This window comes from Giraffa tippelskirchi, chromosome 1 (assembly GCF_054371585.1).
Source record: "Giraffa tippelskirchi isolate mGirTip1 chromosome 1, T2T-mGirTip1v1.2.pri, whole genome shotgun sequence".
Classification (NCBI taxonomy): Eukaryota; Metazoa; Chordata; class Mammalia; order Artiodactyla; family Giraffidae; genus Giraffa; species Giraffa tippelskirchi.
Window position 1 is genome coordinate 65417599 of NC_137275.1, and position 22135 is coordinate 65439733.

At 39.9% G+C, this 22135-nt stretch overlaps 1 protein-coding gene and 1 long non-coding RNA gene across 25 annotated transcripts in view; one reads left to right on the forward strand and one right to left on the reverse strand.

The window, feature by feature from the left end:
- The first annotated feature begins 1209 nt into the window (after window positions 1-1209).
- Window positions 1210-12820, forward strand: LOC145524648 (uncharacterized). Its single transcript, XR_014067730.1, has 2 exons — window positions 1210-5417; window positions 10333-12820. It is a non-coding gene; the product is annotated as an uncharacterized LOC145524648 (long non-coding RNA).
- RBPJ (recombination signal binding protein for immunoglobulin kappa J region) overlaps window positions 10893-22135 on the reverse strand; it is a 228212-nt gene continuing 216969 nt past the window's right edge. For 18 of the 24 annotated variants that reach the window (XM_081533416.1, XM_081533997.1, XM_081532868.1 and 15 more), the window contains 4 exons: window positions 17119-17259; window positions 15688-15843; window positions 15234-15337; window positions 10893-15061 (listed from right to left, as the gene is read on the reverse strand). In XM_081533416.1, coding sequence (XP_081389542.1) covers window positions 14746-15061; window positions 15234-15337; window positions 15688-15843; window positions 17119-17259 — 717 coding nt within the window. In that variant the 3' untranslated portion in view covers window positions 10893-14745. The remainder of the gene's footprint in view (window positions 15062-15233; window positions 15338-15687; window positions 15844-17118; window positions 17260-22135) is intronic. The other 6 variants (XM_081534401.1, XM_081534742.1, XM_081534323.1 and 3 more) reach the window with 1 other exon arrangement.

Sequence of the window (22135 nt, forward strand, 5' to 3'; positions counted from 1 at the left end):
AAAAAAAAAAGAACAACAACAACAAAGTCCCTTTCTAACCATCTGTGAGTTGAAATGCCTGGGTTTTTTGCAGGAATTCAAAATCCCAAGAGTCAACTTCTACAGGAGAGATGGAGAAATCTGCCTAGTTTCCTCTCAGCTCAACTTTTATCTTCACTACTCCAGGGGACCTCCTGAATTTTATGCAGCTTAATTCACAATGATAGACATGGTTTTAATTCACAATGATAGACATGGTTTCTGAGAAGCTAAAAACAGGAAGCATTCACCCTTCTCACTAGAGAATTCAAGTGACTGCTCAGACACAGGTAACCCTCCCTCACCTCCTCCACGGGGGAGAAATCCCATAGGGGTGAAAATCGAGGTGGCTCCAAATGTAATGAGGGCCTGCCTCTTCTCTTCCAAGCCACTGCCTCCCACCTAAAGACGTAGCTGCATTTCTATGGGACCCAAATCAAACTTAGCATTATGTAAATGTGTACTTTATGCCAGCCACTTCACATAGTTCCTTGCATTTTTATGTTTATCATGAGAAATGGAATATTTCCTGCCATATCTGTCAGTAAACAAGGATGTCAGTTATCGAAATTGCAGCCCTCCAGTGTTAACTGATGAGGGCACTCGGGAAGAATACCTGAGATCTAGCAGCCATCAGACCTGATGTGAAGAGCTAACTCATTGGGAAAGACCCTGAGTGAGGCTGGGAAAGACTGAGGGCAGAAGGAGGCGACAGAGAATGAGATGGTTGGATGGCATCACCGATTCAATCGACATGAGTTTGAGCAAATTCCAGGAGATAGTGAAGCACAGGGAAGCCTGGCATGTGTAAATGTGTCCATGGGGTCACAGAGTTGAACACAACTCAGGGACTGAACAACAGCAAAACAGTCATCAGAATACAGCCACTCCTTACAGTGAGTCCCAAGGAAGCCGAGAATGTGAAAAACACAGGATACTGGCCCCAGATAGCTTAAGTGCATATCAAAGGAATGATTTCAGTGAGCCTAGACGCCCATCTTCCTATATAGACAAAAGGGCTAAATTCCTTAACTTGGGTTATCTAGTTTCTTTAATTAACAATAATCTTTTGATGTTCAGACTACCTGCCCTTTGTTACAAAACTTCTACATAACCTGGCTTCTTCCCCTCACCTCCTCAGAGCAGTTCTCTGAAGTCCTGAAAATTCTCGAGTAAAACATAACTCTCAACTTTTAGGTTGTGAATATTTTTTAAGTCAACAATCAACAGCCTCAATGAAGCAGATACCATTACCATTTTTTTTTCTTTTTTTTATAGAGGAGGAAACAGATATGAGATTTAGAGAAATAAAGTGAGATGTCCAAGACCCTAAAGCTAGCCAGCAGTCAAAGAGGAAGTCCGAACTTCTGCCCAAGTCTTTGCATCTCTCATGCTCATATTCCTTTCCCAGCCATGCTACCTTCTCCAGCTCTGACATAACTCACAGTGTGCTTCTGAACAAGATAGCCTCTCTGAGCCTCGGTGTCCTTGTCTATGAAGTGGGAATGATAAGTCTTGCTCCCCAGTGTTTTTGAGAGCTTTAGAAATGAGATCCAGCAGGTTAACAATTTAGCATAATTCCTGGAACATAAATGTTCAGCAAATAGCACCAACTTCTGTTTTCCAGTAGCAGCATTCAAGCTTTTGATGGTAGGGTCAGATCATAGAACCTTCCAGCTAGACGCACCTCAAGATAATCTTTTACAGTCCGCTCACTTTACAGATGAGGAGATAGAGGTCAAGGAGTTTAGGTGAACTTCCTGTGGTCAGGCAATGTGTTAGCGACAGACTGAGTCCATGTTCATGCTCAAGTACAGGTTCAAATTCATCAATGTTGATTTCTAGAAGAAAGAAATGTTTATATCTTGCTCTCTGAGCTTCTTAGCTGCATTCCAGGCTGTTCAGGGTTGTTCTTGTTTTGTATCAAATCACAATTGAGAAAAACTTGTAAAGGAAAGGTAGATATGGGTCAACACTCCTTGACATATGGTTCTCAATATGAGGTCCCCAGATCAGCATCACATAGAAACTTGTTAGAAATGCAATTTCTTGGGCCCCCAACCCAGACCTCCTGAGTCAGAAACTCTCTTAAAATGGATCTTATAACAAATACTTCATTTGAAAATACTGTATCCATAAAATATACCAAGAACAGAATGTTAAGAAAAAAAGAACAAGAAACAGCTTTTGAAGACTTAAAATGAGAGCCAAGATGGAAAAAAATGCAAAGAAGGGCTGAAAGGAAAAGTAGAGGAAATCTCTCTGAAAAATGAAATAAAAAGACAAAGAAATGGAAAACAGGATAAAGATAAGAAAATTAAAGAAGCAATCAGGGTAGTAGGTTGGGAGGGTCATCTGACTGGTAGAGAGTTCACCATGGGAGGAGTAAGGTTGGGGAAGAGGGGATGGTTCTTGGCCCTGGGACTATCAAAGGTTTGCAGATTGGGGAGCTGAGAAGGAACCAGCAAGGCAGACTGAGAAAGAGTAGCTGGAAAGTTTGGTGTCCCAGAGGCCAAGAGAACAGAGAATTTCAAAACTGAAGAGGTAATCAGCTGTGTCAAACGAGTGAGCAAGAGGGATGGGCACTGTTTCAAAGCAACACAGTAATGAACCACTCACAGTGAGCAAACAAAACATGGGCTTGCAAGCATTTTTTTCTGATAACTCAGGAAACAAAGTATTTCATGGGCTTTAACATACTGCTTTCTAGCATTTAAAATATCTCCACATTTGTGACAAAGATTAAAAAGGAAAAAAAACACAAAAGCAAAGTTTTTTTTGAACTGACCCACGAAGCCAAGTCTTTCTCTGCTTGTTCTCAGTGACCCAGTCTCCAGGGATTATGCCCAAAGCTCTGCTCTCTACACACACTTGGCTAGTGTTCAGGTCACATGATAGACAAAGTTAAACATTACGTTCCAAAAAACGACTCCTTGGTTTGGTTGAAATATTATCAGAGCAGGGTGCAGTTTTGTGTGTGTGTATGTGTACGTGTGCACACCTTTGGGTCTGTAACATTTCTGATGACCTGTTTTGCTTCTCTGATCACCTTGAGTCTACAGTCCTATCCCCTAGAAGGACCATGTGCATCATTGGCTCCATTTGGACCTATAATTACAGGAAGGAGAAAACACAGTCTTCCTAGAAGCAGCCACAGAGAAGCAGAGAAACTTAAGGCGAAGGGTCTGCCTCTCTCAGCTCTGAGAGTTGTGTCTGTGAATCTCATTAGCAGCTGGACATCACTTATTTGAGTTTTAGATTTCTGATATAATTTTGTTTCTGAATTTGCAGAATTGCACAGGAGTAAGGGAACCCAATTAAAAGTAGGTTCCCCCCCTGCCCCAATCAGAGTTTTAAAACTCTTTCAGCATTCCTTTAACTCCTGGATATAGCAATTCACCAAAGATGCTCAAAGACTCTGGACGTTATGACCCATGATCATGTACTGTAGGCTTCTGTGTCGTGTAAATATGACCGCATGTGAACATTTTGATCTTTAAACCACTTCATCAGCACTGACAGCAGAACCTGATGAGTCCATTTGCAATCTGGTATAGAAGGTCCTCTCAAGGGTAGAGAGAAATCTTGACCCTGTGCTTCAAAAACAGTAAGTTCAGTTCAGTCGCTCAGTCGTGTCCGACTCTTTGCAACCCCATGAATTGCAGCATGCCAGGCCTCTCTGTCCATCACCAACTCCTGGAGTCTACTCAAACCCATGTCCATCGAGTTGGTGACTGCAAGGAGATCCAATCAATCCATCCTAAAAGAGATCAATCCTGGGTGTTCATTGGAAGGACTGATGTTGAAGCTGAAACTCCAATACTTTGGCCACCTCACGCGAAGAGTTGACTCATTGGAAAAGACCCTAATGCTGGGTAGGAGTAGGGGCAGGAGGAGAAGGGGCTGACAGAGGATGAGATGGTTGGGCTAATTCTCAAACCATTTGTGAGTTAATGCTGACCTGGAAATAGTGAGGTTAGTTAAAAACTATCACTTTTACTAAGTGAAGAGGTATATGTTACCCTTTTTGTCAATCTCTTCCATTTCTGTCTGGGCATAAGCAAGGCCCTTGCTATTCTAGGTGGGGTCTCTAGACCTCAGTCCCCGTGCTGCAGCATTGCTGAAATACAGGATCTCAAGACAAGTTTGAGAAACATGGCTTAAACAGGGACTGTTGGCGAGGTGGGTGGGGCTTGGACCTCTTTTCTACATATTCTTCTCCCTCCGAGATCTCATCAGGCTGGTGGCTTGAAAACCCCATTTATATGTGACTGACTCCCAGATGTCTCCAGCACAGATGGCCCTGAGCTCCGGTTCCAGACATCTAGCTGCTTATTGCCTTTCTAACTGAAATTTAGTAGGTGTCTCAGAATGAACGTATATGACTCTTAACTCTTGCAACCTTCCTCCAGCTGCATCCCAGGGGATGGACAGGACACGCCTTAATCAAAGCAGTGGAGTGGCAAGAAACTGCTGTGTGGGCACCAGAGTCTCTGCACGGCTCCTGCCTTCCCTCAACCTTGCTCCTCCAACCCAGCCTCCAAAAGGGTTGGCTCTTCTCTGAGACTCTGGAAGCTTCCCAGACCCCACGTAGGTCAAGCCCTCCTGGAGTATGGGAATCCCAGTCACAGCCTGCTTCCTGATGGGCTTTCCTGGGCAGAGACTGTAGTCATCTCTCGATCACCAGGAGCTCACGGCACCTCACCCCGCCCTCTGAATGTGTGTCCAGCGATTACTGCAAAGTGGCTGAAAGGGACCCCAAGAAAGACAACAGGGGCAGGCCTCAGTTCCTCAGCTGGCTGCACAAGATCATGAAGTGAGCCTGGTACCCTCACTCAAACAGTGGTAGTCCCACGCAAACAGCAAAGTACTTGTTAAAAACAACAGATTTTTATACTGAACGTTACCTACTCAGTACTTCTAGGACACAGTGATTCTCATCTATAGATGATGTCCCTGGATGGTCTTTTTTTTTTTTTTTGATGGTCAGACTCCATCATCTCTGGGCTCGAGATGGTGACATTTTTGGTTGTGATTTAGTTGCTAAGTCATATCCGACTCTTTGCGACTCTGTCCATGGGACTTCTCAGGCAAGGATACTGGAGTGGGTAGCCGTTTCTTTCTCCAGGGGAATCTTCCCGACCCAGGGATCAAACCAGAGTCTCCTGTATTGGCGGATGGATTCTTTAGCACTGAGCCACCAGGAAAGGACCAACATTTCCAGTAGGAGCCCTTTAATACACAGACATGCATATTAAAGTGAAAGTTGTTCAGTCGTATCTGATTCTTTGTGATCCCATGGACTATATACATTTCATGGAATTCTCCAGGCCAGAATACTGGTATGGGTAGCCTTTCCCTTCTCCAGGAGATCTTTTCAACCCAGGGATCGAACCCAGGTCTCCCGCATTGCAGGCAGATTCTTTACCAGCTGAGCCACAAGGGAAGCCCAAGAATACTGGAGAAGGTAGCCTATTCTTCTCCAGTGGATCTTCCCGACCCAGGAATAGAACCAGGGTGTCCTGCATTGCAGGTGGATTCTTTACCAAGCTATCAGGGAAGCCCATGATATGCATATACATATACTGAATACTTGAACTTCATTTTGTTTCTTTCTGTCCCACTAGGAGAGCCCCATAAATAGCAGGATTTTATTACTGTATCTGCAGTTCCTGGCTGATGTAGAGCTAAATTAACTCATTTAGCAAAGTTAATACTGTACTGAGTAAAGGGCAGAGGCCAGTAATGTTAGCAAACAGAAGGTCCCCCTACAAGGAAGGATACGAGGTACAGAGAGAACCGTTCCCCTTTACAGACATGGCAGGACATTCTACCTACAGAACCCTGGTAGCCTGTTAAAATTTATACACAATCTCGTGACAATTTCTATTGCTCCCACTAGGACCTGCCTGGACTATGCTCCTTGCCTTCATCAGCCTATCCACTCCTGAAACATCCACACAGGCACTTCTACCTGGTGAAATCCTGGACCCCTCACCCCTTTGACACGGTTCAAATGCTTCCATCTCAATGCTGCTCCCCCAGATGTTGGTACTGCCTCTGAACCCTGACCTCCCCTGACTTACTCAGGTCCCGAGGGCCTAGGTTTGAACCATGGCTTTGCCACTTACAGCTGCAGAGCCCTAAAAATGGCCTTTCATCGATGAAACTAAGGCAACAGTGGCAAGACTTTCCTATTATGACACCGGTTGCAAGTAATATGAACCTATTCAAGTTCACTGAAGCACTGAATGGATGTTATCTCGTGGTACTTAAGGCAGGAATATAGTTAAGCTTCAGAAAGGGGTAGAACTGGGAACGTTCTCTCTTTGGATGTCTGCTTCATTCTTCTTCCTACAAACTTGTTATTTGCTTCTCAGTGGATGCGTCAGAGTTGCTATGTCAAAACAAGCTCCCTGCAATCGCCTGTTTGCTTCTTGCCTAATAACCTGCAGAAAGCAAGAGGAAGTCTCTCCAGTGGTCCTGAGGCTATCAGTTGCTGGGTGTAGGGGACGGGTGTGGTAAGCAGAGCCAGAGTTTCTGAGAGCCCATTGGGTGGAAGGGGCCCTTCTAGGGATGGGTGGAAGGCTAGAGGAGATAGGATGGGTTTTGGTACTGTGACTCATCTGAGAATCCTTTTCAAAACTGCCTATTAAATGGACTCAGATTTGAGGAATATAAAATATTTCAAGTAAAGCCTTTAGCACAGAGAACACAGTTAGTACATTTTGCTACAGAACTTATTGCTTGTAGCCCTCTAGAGCAGCTGCTTGGCACCTATTCCTTATCCTAGCAACCTCAAATTCCTTACTGGGGAAACATTTCTTTCCTTGTTGGTTCTAAATCCAGGCTTGCCTGTGACCACAGAAGCCAAAGAGCCTCTGTGCTTAGTCGGTCAGTTGTGCCCGACTCTTTGCAACCGCATGGACTGTAGCGCATCAGGCTTCTCTGTCCATGGGGATTCTTCAGGCAAGAATACTGGAGTGGGTTGCCATGCCCTCCAAGAGGTTCCTTTTAACTGACCCTTCCTCTAAGTGCACAGGAGAGGCAAGTGACCTGGGCTCACACTGCCACTTGCTGTCATTTGCAAAACTGAATCTAGAGCAGCTGACTTAAGGATTAAAGAAGAGGTTAGGCTTACAAGAGTGGCTCTCTGAGCAGACCATTCCTACGATCCAGGGTTCCTTAGTTCACAAGAGCTGCCCTCCTTAGAAACATGATCCAGGCTTCCCTTCAATCCCGAGTTTCTGCTATTCTTACAAAACCCCTTTTCCCTAAGTTAACCAGGATTGGTTTCTGACTTAACTCTTGTTAACTCTAATAACCACTATTGTATTGAAAGTGTAAAATTTTGTAGCTTTGAAGTATTAAATATAAAACCACCATATCACTGTTTTCTTGAATGAGCAGCAAAAAAAAAAAAGGCCTAAAGACTAAGTTCACCATGATCCTGGAGGACCCAGACCAAATGGCCTCCTGCTTCTCTCCAGAGTTGTGTAATTTAGCACATATTCATGTGTAAGGCTTGGCCAGAGGGAGTAAGAACATTAACCAAGAGGCCAGGACACTAAATAAATAGTGAAAACAAACAAACACCTCAAAATTGGATAGCACGTTTAAGTGAATAAAGCATTTTCAATCCATAATCACATTTGGGCTTTTCACCTTCTCTAGGGCTACGTCTTTCTCAACCGTGAAGTGAGGATTGACATAGAATGGCTGTTCCCTATAAAGCTCCTTAGGAAGACAGAGCCTGTAACAGTACCAGCCCCTAGTAACCTGAGTCCCTGCTCCTTCGTGACTGAGACATCTAGTGTGCCTCTTGAGCATGACTTTGGGCCACCTGGGTCCACTTCTGAAGCCCAGCTCTGCTAAATTTAGTGTATGACTTTGGGTAAGTCTTGAGCCTGTGTCATCTCTGATACAAGCATATTAGCTCAGTGTTGTGCTGAGGATTAAACCATGGCCACAAAACCATTCACAGGTGGTCAAAGTGATATCTGTCTCAATCTTGCCTCTCCCCTTGTCCCTCAGCCCAAGACCGTTCATCATCTGAGCTGACTACTGAAAACCCCCACCCAGGACTTAAAAATGCAAGAAACCTGAATACCATTCTATAGACTGGTATCCAATATATTATTGAAACTGTAATCTAGAAAGCTTTTAGGAAGGGCCCTGCTATGAACAAAATTGTTTTCCCCTAAATTTCATGTTGAAGCCCTAACTTCCAATCTGACTGTATCCGGAGACAGGCCTTTAGGAGTTAAGGATGGGGTCCTAATCAAAAAGGGACTGTGGCCTTAAGGAGATACAGATGTCTCTGTGCTGTGTAAGCACACAGCGAAAGGTGGCCACCTACAAACCAGTTAAGTGTCCTCACAAGAGCCTGACCATGTTGGCACCTTGATCTCAGATTTTTGGCCTTTAGAAATGTGAGAAAATAAAAGTTTCTGTTGTTTTAAGCCATGCAGTATTTTCTTATGGCAGCCTGAGCAGACAGACAAGCCCTTCATGAAAATTTTTAGGAAAACAGCCATGCCCTGAATAAGCTCAGTGCCTAGAACATTACTGGCTCTTTAAACATTCCTAGCTGTGTCTTAGCTAATTCCAACCTCTAGCACTACTCAGAAATGACAGGGATGGATAGTCATGCTTCTAAGCAAATACGTGCATATTCCATTATCCTTCACCTGACATTCCTCCCAAAGATCACATCATTTGCACCTTTGGAATCTTACCAGCTGACAATCCTAACAGCTACTCTCTAGGATAATCAATGATTAAAGTCACAATGATTGTTTCTGAGTCACAATTATTTTCCAAAGCTTTTCATTATTATATCGAAGTATCTGAATTAAGAATTTAGCTGTGAAGGTTTAAGGAGCAGGAGAAAATCACAATCACTGACTTTGTGTTGTGTGGTGAGTGAGGACAAAGAGAACATCCTTGCAGGGAGAAAACTTAGTTCCAGGAAAAAAGAACAGCTGTCAAAACTGGCTCAACAGGCCACCGGGAATGACCTCATCACACTCTTTACTTTCTTATATGAAGAAGACGGGGGGTGTTTCCGGATTGACAGTTTGGGATTTCAGCATCAGCAGAAATGATCCACCAGGCAAAGGTGCCAGGAATGAACGACCTGCATGCTGACTGCACTCAATGAGCAGGGTCATGGAATACAAGGAGGTGAGAAGCAGGGACTACAGTTGATTGTGCCAGAAAGAACTTGATATACACACCTTAACTTCATACTTACCTTTTAAAAAATGTGTCATAGAATTTCACATTTTAAAGTGCTACTTCCCCCAAAGCAAAACATTCTATAAATTCCGTTAAAAAAACAACCTGAGTTCAGCATGAATGTTTCTTAAGAGTTGAAACCTTGTTCCTTTTCTGGATTAGATAATATTCACCTGTCTTTTATTTAAACCAAGATGAGTCGCGACTTCTTACATATGTGTGCGTAACACCTTAAACTATTTGTTGAACACCTGCATGCCAGGCACACAAACGACTTTATCCTTAACACACAGAACTGTGCGTAACTGACCAGTCTTGCAGGTTCTCCCCTTGTGTCCTATCTCCCAGACTAAAGCTTTAGGGTCTGACTTTAAGTCAAAATTAATCACCTCATTTGTACCTTATATACATCAACTTGCCTTCATTGCTGTCTAGCACTAAACTAGGGAAAAAGATTTTTCTTTGGGAAGAGGACTTACTACTGTGATCCTTCACCACTAGTACCTGATGTAGCCTGCCCTCTGTACCTTTTAAACTGGCAACCATTTAGGGATCCAAGGACAAAAAAATATATACATATATACTTAATGGATCTTTCATTAGGTTGCTTAGAAAGTGATCACATACTCTTTATATATTATTGTATTATTCCCATCTAAATTCTAAAGGAGCTATTACTTAACCTAGAGATAAGAGTCTGGAACTGACATGTACACACTGCTATATTTAAAATAGATAACCAACAAGACCTACTGTTAAAAATAATAATAATAAATTATTTTTTAAAGGAAGCTATTACCAATCCTAGCCATTGAAAGTCTCACCATTCAAACCCCAACTAAATTGTTTATTTAACAATCACTATTTTCAGAAGATGTCTTTAGCAAAATCCTGATAACTTGGCTTACGTTTTTTTCTTTTAGGGGATGTCAGATAAATGAACCTGCTATGATTTAAAAAATAGGTAACAACCTCCCCCTTTACTGTTTCCCTACTGAACAAAGTGGGCTTCGCTCATAGCTCAGTCGGTAAAGAATCTGCTTGCAATGCAGGAGACCCGGGTTCGATTCCTAGGTCGGGAAGATCCCCTGAAGAAGGAAATGGCAACCCACTCACTCCAGTATTCTTGCCCAGAGAATCCCGTGACAGAGGAGACTACAGGCCATGGGGTCACAAGAGTTGGACACGACATAGCAACCAAACCACCATTAAACAAAGTAGCATACTGAAGAGCCCCCAACAAAAAGCACAAACGATTCTACGTTCTTTCATACACCAGGCCAAATGATAACCTTATACTGGAAAAGCAAGCTGTCATTAAATAATGCTCTCTAATCATGTTGCGATTAGTTCAAAATGTTCCTGAATTAGGAGACAACTCTTGAGTTGTCCAAAATCCATTTCCTCATTTACAAGGATTTAAAAAAAAAAAAAAACCCTCTCCAAAAAAAAAAAAAAAACTTTCTTTTTAAAGCACTATCTAGTTAAAAACGCAAAAAAGAAAAAGAAAATCAGTACAGTTATTACTTTGATGTGATGAAGCTTAGACAGCAAGGTAAAACTATAAACAGACAAGCTAAGTATTCTGAAATCAATGATGATAATACACATATCAAGCACGTCCAACAGAAGACTTTTACAATGGTTTACATTTCCTTTTTATTTATTTCTTGAAACTGCCCGTATTGCAGGTTTCTCATGGATGAAATATGGAACTGAGCAGATTCTTTTTTCTACAAAATTATGGTATAAACTTGCTCAATTTTCTATCTTATTGCTAATAAACCTTACAGGCGCACAGTTTGTAAAATAAACCCCTTAAGGACTGAATGCGTACAGCATGCTGCAAGGTACAAGAAATAAGCTAAAAATGAGCATATAAACCTACATCTGGACCAACACAGTACTGAATGCTGGCAAACATTTATCACAACACAGGGAAAAATTAATAAAAGGAAATACAGTTCAGTCCTGAAAGGGTTAAATAGAAACCCTAATATATTATTGTTTCTAACCATCCATCCCACATTACAGTGCTTGAAAACAAAGTCAAAAGTCTGGCACAGAAAATTACACACATTTGTTCAGTATTCATCAGAAACACAGCTGCTTTTGAAATCAAAAGTAAGTAACTTAGTTAATAATTGAATAACATTTTGATTCAAAAAAGAACCCCCCCACCCCCACCCCCGCATGGATTATCTGATTAAACATGAATAGTTTAGTTCTTAAAAATTGTTGACAATTTCCTGTGAGGGCACAGACAGTACTAGTTTCATTAAAAAAAAAAAAAAAACTAACCAGTTATTATCGCAAATAAGTCTGTGCAGTAAGAGTGACAAATATGTTACCAGTTAATACACACATAAGGATATCTTGTCCTGGTTTAAGAAAAGTCAGCAGCAGATTATACTAGTGTTCAACTCTGAAACCATTCAAAATAAAAAGGGCATTTTATATTTATAGCTTTTTGTTTGCCTTCTCAATGTGATCAATTAAAACTATATTGGATGAGAGACAGCTTCTATGCATATTTTCAGAAACTGCATAGAATCATAAGAGCATAGGATATACTTCTAATACATGACTTAAAAAAACTTCAACATACTATACTTTAACTGAAGTGGTTACCATTCTGAGAGCCTTTATGAGGGAAAATGATCAGCATCTCTAATAATGCCACCACTGGAGGAAGGGCCACGTTCTACAATACTATAAACTGGAGGACAAGGCTCCTGTAAATTATACACTGAAAATAACTCACAAAAAACTTTTTAAGCAGCTGACAAAAGAACTACTGATAAACGATAAGCCATAACAGACAAATCATTTCAGTTTGTGGTATGTAGAATGGCATAAAACAGTGGTGGGGGGTGGGAGTGGGGGCCTGTAGGAGTATATTCTTAAATCTTAAAAAAAGAACCAACAAGGAAGAGGAAAAGGGTTTACAGTCTATTATTTCAATTATCTTATTAAAATAAACAGAGCCAAAATTAGACATAGTTAAACAGTAAAAAAGCAAAAGTTCACTTTAATAAAGTCATAAACTTGAAAAAAAAAATTTTGAACTGCAATGCTGGGTAGGAATAGTTTGTGCTTCAAAAGCATCTTATTTGTTATCAGTTAATTTAATACAAATTGGTAACTAAATAACAAACTTGGGAAGTGGAGGAAACCTGTGGCCCATTTCAGCAGCACTGAAAACATTTCTGCACTCTGAACAAAAAGCACTGTGTGAAGGCTACTTTCAGACTCAAGGGAGAGCAGAATAAATACTACTCAGAAATAAGCAAGTATGCAAGAAAAAGCCAGTAAACAGTTAAAACAAAGAAAGATAAGGCCACAAAGAATTCTGCCCTTAGTCACTGAAACAGATTTAAAGTATGAGGCAGGATTAGCTTACAAGAGAAGCTAGTGACAGGAGCAGACTTAAGAGAGAAAGGCTATATATAGCATAATGCAGCCTGTAGTAATTAAAAAGGTTTGCAGTAAAGAAAAGACCACAATAACTTTAACTATGTGTTTTACAAATGACTTCGCCCTTGAAAACTGAGGAAAAAGCATTTAAAGATGTTAGGAACTATATTTACAATGGCATAGTCTGAGCAGAAGAATGAGTAATGAAGATTTATCAAAGCTGTGGAGTGGGAATGGGGGGAAGCTACTAATGATGATGTTGTAAAAAGTCTACTGGTGGAAACTTTTCAAACTAGCCCAGGACACCAAAAAGACAATTTCTGTACGGAAAGACTGCAGGAAGTTACAGTTTTGCATCCTTAAGGTACTTGTGGCTTCTGTTTTATGGGACAGTAAAAGCTTACCACAATCTAGAGGTAGTTTTTACTTGAAGAAAGATGATTGTATTACTAGACCATGTCCTGTAACATTACACACATAGTTCCTGTACTAAATGTAGCCCAATGAGTCTGCCGCAATTTCTAAGAAACCGAACAAAGGTATAACCAAAGTGTAGGAACAAAACCAACGTAAAACAATGAGTCCAGCACAGATAGGCAGCACACAATCCGGAATGCAACCAAATCTTAAATGGAGGAGAAATGCTTTCTGAGTAGGTGACATTTGTGAAGACACTCAGTGTTGGGTAAGAGAAGACAAAAAAAGGGAGAAAAATGGAAAGATAAATTACATTTGCATTTTTATAATCTTACAACTATCCATTTCTAAAGTATTGTCTTCCAGCTATTTTAGTTGGTCATCTAGTAAAAGCATCCTGTTTCAAGGTTACAGTGATGTTCTGACCTAGGCTACCCCCCACCCAAAAAAAAAGTAAATAAAACCATGCTTTTGCTGAGATTTTTCCTCATTATACAATAAGGGCACCATCTACCAACTGGTAGCAAATACTTAGCATGAAATTTTGTTATCGTATGCCAACAAGGCAGAAAAACACCCTGCTGAATGAAATCACTGGGAATATTCCAAGTTCAAAATAAAATGTTTAACTTACACATAATACAAGTTATGTACAAGATAAGGAGGGGAGGAAACCTGAACAAATGTTGACTGAGTAGATACATTTCTGCACAGGAAAAGGGGAGGGAACACTGTAAAAACATGTTCCATGCCATTAACTCATTAATGACTAAATGGCCACATTTAATTTTAGGTAAATGTTAGAACCTCTTGGATTACCACTATAAATACATTAAAAAAAAAAAAGTAACACAGAAATAACTATCAACGGTATTTGAGAATAGAGACTAAGTACATTGCATGTATTGCAGGCAAGGCAGAGGCATTTCTTTTTTTTAAAGCTTTTGCACAGACTTCATATAATCTTAAAAGAAATATGAATGCAGGCCTTTACAAGATTTGACTTGCTGAAATCAAAACACCTTCCATTCAAGAAAAGTCGTAAGACTTCAGCTTTTAAAAAAATAATAAAATAAAAAGAACAGTTCCAGCCTTGGACCAGAAAGACCTGGAAGAGTATGGTAATTAAACGAGCATGGTCAGGCTTGGAACCTGAATGTACTGAAGAGCAAAAGCTCCAAGTGGGTGGGGAAGAGAACAACCTATTTGGTAACAAAGGTGTATTATATACGTGATATAAAAAAGGTATGGTGAAAATGTACCTTTTACTAAAGCTTATACAAGTTCCTTGGTCCATAAAAACTATGTTAGATTTTTGTCTTCTAGTTTGATTAACTTTTACTCCAGCCACATCTCTATTTCTCGCTCATTTAAACAAAACCAAACAAAAAACCAACCAACCAAAAATAACAGCTGAAAAAAATCAATTTCCAGAAGTTTGTACATTTAGATGTTTTTTTTTGTTTGTTTTGTTTTACTGTGGCTTCTGCACTTCAAATCAGCACTTGCAGGTAATGGGGATTTTGAATAGTATAACCTGGTATGAAAAGTTTTCCCAAGAAACCACAAAAGATTGTTCATTGTTTTCTTTTTTTTTTTTGTCAACATTTTGCCACACTCAAGTCAGTGTAAGTCCTAGCAAAAAGACGGTAGTTAGGACACAACTGTTGCTGTAGATGATGTGACATTGGTTGAATTTGTGCTGACGTTTGTGTAACTTCCCTCGCTGTTTGTGTTTGATTCATTAGGGGGCACTTGGCTTGAGTTGGCTCGAAGGATTGCTCCCGCTGCACTGCAATGTGGCCGTGGCCCTGGTTCTGGGGTATAGGTAAAGGTAAGGCTGGTGGAATAAATGATTCCATCATTACGGACCAAAGTTACTGGAACCTGGACTGGCTGCCGGACCCATCTCCAACCTTCTCGGAATGCAGAAATGTCTGGGACAACACAGAGCATACTCTCTCCACATCTGAGGAGGAAATAGAAATCACTTAAAAGCATGGCAAATTTTATAACTGAAACTTAAAAACAAGGTTGCTTAATACAGGACAATTAACCTCAACACAGGACTCTTGGGAAAGAGTCTCACGTACCCACCCCCATCAAAAACTCTGGATGATGTAAAAAATTGTATTAAGTACCTGTACATAGTTTCAGCTTCTACATCCCCAAACCACACTCGTAAATTTGGAGTGAAATTCTGTCCTGTAAGTTCAAGCATTGCTACGTCCCCACCGCCATTCAACTGCAATTCACAGAAAATCAAAACAACGTTGAGGAAACTTTTCGTTTTTCATTAAAGTACACAGAGGAGTTTTTCATTCAACTATCATGTGCAAAAAAAAAGATAATTAAAATATTTCCTTTAAATAACATGATTATAAAGACAAAGTGAACTAAAACTTAAGCTGATTTACATTTAAATTTTCTTGCTAAAATTATGTGTGTTCCTCTGATTTTCTTCTACTTCACTGTGTAAAAAACCCTCCAAATCACAAGATTTGAAGAAAAATCAAATTTATTGTGAAGTGAAATTACGCCATGTCATAGCTGAGCAGTTGCAAAAAGCTGAAATCAGCTTGTAAGAGGTCTCACCTGAAGACTTTCTACGACAGGCACAGGTGTGACTGGGGCAAGGACAGGGCCCATCCCCTCATAAAATGTATACTCTGCCTTGTCCGTACTAATGATTGTCCAGGAAGCTCCATCATTTATCATCTCTTTATTTGGTTCTTTTGGGCATGGAGTGGCCTTAGAAAAAAAGAACGGTTATAAATTATATACATTGTGGTATCATAAAGACAATTTTAACAAAGTAACACTCATGAAGAGAATTTAGTACAAATTTATAAACTTCCCAGGCACCATACTTTTCCAACCCCTAATTAAAAATAGAATATTAATATGGAAACCTCACATAAGGCAGGTTTTATTTTAATATAAACTATTTCAGTGACATACTAAAAATTAATAATACCTTTCAGAATAATCATTTAAGTAAAATTACACCAGTACCTGTATAATTTCTTTAATAAAAGATCAGTATCTGTGATATAATTAGCTACTTAAAATGCTTCAGAGATCCCTAAGAGAGAGAAGGGGCTTCCCTGGTGGTTCAATGGTATAGAATCCACCTGCCAATGCAGGAGATGTGGTTGGATCCCTGGAGAAGGAAATGGCAACCCACTCCAGTATTCCTGCATGGGAAATCTCATGGACAGAAGAGCCTGGCAGGCTACAGTCCATGGGGTCACAAAGAGTGGAAAATGGCTGAGTGACTAAACAACAACAAAACAAAGAGAGAATGGAAGTCCCCTCCTACTTAGAGAACTGCTAGAAACTTCTGTACTTTCAGCAGGAAGGAACCAAGATGTGAATGGCAATCCCCTATCCCTACCTCAAAACACCTAGGCCAGACCATCAGTGCTGGACTGAGGAGACCAGCTGTGTGTGGCCATTTCTCTGGAAAAAGTCTCCAGATGTCCACAAATGAGTTTCATGTGGAAGTGTAACTATTCTATTAAATCATTTGTTCATGTCATAAATGTCCTCATGAAGGCCTTCTGAGTCAATATAGTTAAAAATTAGCTTTTGACTAATTAGCTTTTAACATGTCATCATTACTATCTTAGAAGACCCCAATACATATCTGATAAGAATTATGAACACTCCTCCAAAATATGCACGCACCACTATATACAGTGTTGTCTGCACATAATTTCAGGTGACTATCTGAACACCCAACATCTACTTTTGGATAATCTGAGAAACTTTTCATCCCTCACAATTAGATGTTAACTGTTTCTCTTAGAACATTCTCATAGTGTTGAGTTCTTTGAGGTAGAATGACTACCATGTCTGAAGAACATGTGGGCTAAGGACCCTTGAACTTGGGATAAATATATGAACAGAGATTCATGTATTTGGATACCATTAACATTTTTTAAACGAGAGTTTCATGTTTCTGAATGCTGCTAACCTAACAGTTTGCACATTTTAGATTTTACCAGCAATTTAGAAACATACCTGAAACTGGATTATTCTTTCTTGAGAAAGGCACAAGTACATTCTTTCTGTATCCTTAAGGTAAAACGCACATTTGTGGAGCTGTGACACAGGATCATCGGCATCCAGTAACGCGGTCTGCTTATCAACTTTCCTAATTATCTGTATTTCAACAATTAAAAAAGGAAAGGTCATCACATATGGAGAGTCTTCATTTCCTATACTGTCAAGAGTACATGGCAAGAATCTGCCATGTAATAATACATCACAGATACCTGTCACATGTCTACATACACAACAGCATTTACAAACAATAAAGTTAGGCATAAAAATACTTTTAAATTGCAAGCATGTTAAGAATGCAGAGATGTTACCTTCTACCACCAACTCCTAAAAACAATAGGGCAGGCAGGCACTTTCTAAATCTGTGCTTTTCAAACTTTGACATCCGTACAAATCATATGGGGTTCCTGTTAAACATACATCTGTTCTGAGCCTGCAAATCACAGAGAGGGCCTGATATTTTGCACTTCTGGCTAATTTCCAGCTGATGTTCATCCTGCTGGTCTATGGATTGTATTTTGAGTAGTAAGTTCAGATGACCTCTCCACTAACACACAATGACAAATATTCCAACATCAAAGGGAAAATTATCTCTAAAGGCCACTATGGGTATGCTAGTTAGTACCTAAGTCCATTATCACACTTACATGCTGTTGCTTTGTTTTAACATAAAACAGGCATCATTCTGCAGGTTAGGAAACAGGCTCAGAGGTCAGGTTAAGCTCCTCAAATTCACCCGGTCAGTAGCTGAAGAACCAGAGTATGATTCCAAGGCTGGCTGCCTGCCCAGCTTGAACTCTTTCCATTATATAGTATGACCTTACACTACAAATATGCCACAAAACACATAGGATATCTGAAAGATAATACTGTCAAACCTTCAGTGTTATTTATCACATGGAAGGTAATCACTAAGTGTTTGAGGACTGTGAAGATTACTCTCAACAGCATACAAACATGTTGGAACTACTTCTCATCTTTAAATCAGAAATAAAGAAACCCCTTCCTTGGGACTTCCCTGGTGGTCTAGTGGTTAAGACTCTGTGCTCCCAACGCAGGAGGCATGGGTTCTATCACTGGTTGGGGAGCTAAGATCCTGCATACCAAGTGGTGTGGCAAATCAATAAACAAAGTCTCCAGTCACTGACATTAAAAAAAAGAAGAAACCCCTTCCTTGACTACATGTCCTTCTCCTTCCCTCTCACCGCCCCATTTCTCTGTTCCCCCTTATAGCAAAACTCCTCTTCCTCATCATCTCATCTCCTGAAATCTCTCCAGCTTTGTGTTTCAAAATTGCTCTTGCTGAGGTCCTTTAGGATTTCAAGACAGATGAATCCCATGAGCATTTCTCTGTCCTCACCTTAGCTTTCTCAGAAGCATCTGACCCACCCATTCTTCCTTCGGAAATACACCTGCTCTACCTGCCTTCAGTGCTCCAGAGCTGAGTCCCCAGACCTCTCCCTCTTCTCATATACTCTATAGACTTTCTATTCTCTTTAGAGGTTAGTAGTAGTAGTGTTAGTTGCTCAGTCATGTCCGACTCTTTGCGACCCCATGGACTGTGGCCCACCAGGCTCCTCTGTCTATGGGATTCTCCAGGCAAGAATACTGGAGCGGATTGCCATTCCCTTCTCCAGAGGATCTTTCCAACCCAGGGATCAAACCTGGGTCTCCTTCACTGCAGGCAGATTCTTTACCATCTGAGCTTTAGAGGCTGGCAATTTCTAAATTTTTATCTCCAGCCACAGCCTTTCTCAGGCACTCAACTTGTATATTTAACTACCTATTCAACAGTTCCACTTAAAATGTCTGTTAATAGCCATCTCAATCAAAAACATATTTTTTTATTTCTTCCTAAGCTCAATAAATGACACCATGTTCATTCAATCCTAAAACTGTGGAGTCATCTTTGACTCCTTACTTTCTATTCCACTCATTCTGTCAACAAATTCTGTTAGGTCTACTTTCAAATAAATCAGTCACCTTTCATCCCCTTACCAGTACCACCTTGGTCTAAGGTATCATCATCAAGTTCTTGCCTGAATTATGACAAAAGCCCAGTTATCTTTCTCTTTGCTTCCACCACTATGTCTCCCTGTGCTCTTATTCACAGAGCAGCCAGAATTATTCTTCCAAACATAAACCAGCCATCATTCTCTGTTTGAGACCCTCCAGTGGCCTCTTATTGTACATAGGTAACAGAAAGTTTTACCCTAGACAGAGAGAAGGATTTGACAAGATGCTGCCAATGGCTTCCTTTGCAGCAGCATCTCCTGGCACTTGCCCTCTCCACTCCTCTCTCAGCTCTAGCTACAATGGCTTCCTTGCTAGTCCTCACACATTTCTGTCTTAAGTTCTTTTTGCTCTCATTCTGTCAGCCTGAAACGTTCCACACCCAATTTCTGTTTCCCAACTTCATTATGGTCTCTGTTCAAATAGCCCCACTTCATAAAGATTTCTCTGACCACTGTAAGCTCTCCCATTTCCCTATGCATTTATCCTGTTTTAAGTTCTCTTGTCACTTATATTAACCTTTAAATACATTATCTAGACATCTCTCAGCTGGTTTTTTGTCTATCGCTCTACCAAAACATAAGCTCCAAGAGGAAAGGAAGTCTACCTTGTTCACCAATGTATCTCCAGCATCTAGACAGTGACTGGCCCGTGGAAGGTTCAGGGTTATTTGTAGAATGCACGTATACATGTAGGACTATAATACTTTGCTCCACAATGGACATTCTTAATAACTCACAGAATTTTGGAAGGCTTAAATGAATTGATATTTGTAAAAGTGCTCAGAACAGTGCTATAAATATTATGCAGTACTATTGGGTTTTTATTACTTGATTCACACACCTAACTTATATTCCATGATCTTTTTTTTCACCTAAGCCACAGCTATTAAAAATCCTGATCTTTAAAGTCAACATTCTTCATATTTACATATTTTTAGCTCTGCAGTTTATTTGAATATTTGTCACTCTACTTGTATCACCACTAATTTTTGAGTTTAAAGGGAGACAGTACACTTTTAGCAATTATATTTTCCAACATATTCTGTGAGACTAATAAACTCAAGTAAAATGTTTCCATTCAACTCTAGCCTTAAAGCTGTATTTAAATTTAACAATGCTTGAATTCTAGAGAAATAGTGAATTTTGAATGATGTAACCCTAAAACTTCCTGTAAGTCTACCACACTCATTTATGACTTCACCACATAAGAATCAAGATCTGCCTATAACAGTTTTATTCCTGTAATCAACTGTTTCTCCACTACTTAATAATAATGAGCATATTGAGAACATGGGTCATGTTTGGTTCAATTTTATTTCTCACAACAGTTCTCTGGACATACACACTGGTGAGTGACCTGCGTCTCACCAATAAACAAACCAAAGATACCCCCTACTATTGGGTATCAAAAACTTGCTGTGATAATTTCTAATTATTAAGAAGAGGAAAGAAATCTGAGAAGCCAGGTGGTGTGAATGTTGTAATAAGCTATGTGTGATGAATTCTAACACCAGGAGTTACTTCAACCAGCTCTCTCTCCTCTACGCTGGCTCTGTAGGTTACTGGTACAGTGTTTACTATACTTCTTAGGGAACTGCGATGTAGCCCTTAAGGACAGAAAACATACCTTATTCATACTCTTAGCACTATTCCTTGTAAATGCCCAGGCTAAATTTATGTTTCTGATTAGTTTATCTAACAGATGTTAGATTTCCCAAATTTCTGGGGTATCTGACAGACTTGAGGACAAGACAAATGCTAACTGGTGTTTCTTATTAGTTGGCTAGATCTATATAGATTGTGCCTGTTTTCAAAGTACCCAAACCAGGGTTTCTCGCTAAGACCTTCACCCCATTGAAATTGGTCTTGGGGGGACAGTGTTTTTCAAGCAAGGATCTCTAATAAGGCTAATATTCTAGGAAACATAAAACACAAACTTTAAATATTAAGGCAGTGTTATCCTTCTTAAAACCATATGAAAACTATAGAACGCTTCCTCTGAAAAACATGTTTTCATTGAAAACTATATATAAGTGGATGGACATGAAAACTGTATATAAGTGGATGGAAAGGAGAGCAGGAAGTAGTGTAGACCATATAAAGCCTAGCTATGATTCTGAGGAAATTAACGTCTCAGTCACATGATCTCTAGAAAGAAGTATTTACTTTTAACAATGTTAATGATGGTACTGCAACTTTTCCTAAGGCATTCTCTGGATCAGGTTTTTTTATTTCAACATTTTTGTAATTAGAGCCACACAGTTTTGAATGTAAAAATATTCAATTAAAGATGATTTTCAAGCAAGGCAGACTGGTACTTTACATGAAACTAAGTGAAAACACCATTTTTAGATTTGAGTTAGTCTTTTCAGTGGCCCATATATCCAAGTTGTTGCTGGTCAGAGACATAAGCCTCTGAATTGTGCCTCCAAAGTACAAGCATTTAATGCCAAAGCAAATAAACATTATCCTTGGAATACAGTGACACAGAATAAATAAGAAGAGAACTTCAGTAAAATTTATTCAGTCCATTTTTTGGTTTGCGTCTTCCTAATTTATGCACCCTTCTTTCCCTACCTTTCTCCCTTTTATAATCTTAGGTTCAAGGTTTTGTAAATTTATATTACTATGTTTCACATGTTTTGGCTTTAAGTTGAAATGGGAAATAAAATCACCTTGTACAACCACAACACAGAAAAATATAACAAAAACCACAAGATGATGCATTAACTTAAATAATTATAGATCAACTCAGCTCCCTGCTGAAATAGTCCCAGAAAATATCAGCCAATGAAATATTTCATCAAAGAGATACAAAGCATATTCAGGAAAGTAGTACTAAAGTTCTTCCATTCGCCCAGCCCCTCCCCCAAGCTGACCTTGAATCAAACTTACTCATAAACTCCTTCCATCTTTAATGCAACTAAATTGTGTTGTTTCAGAAAATGAGGGGGAATATG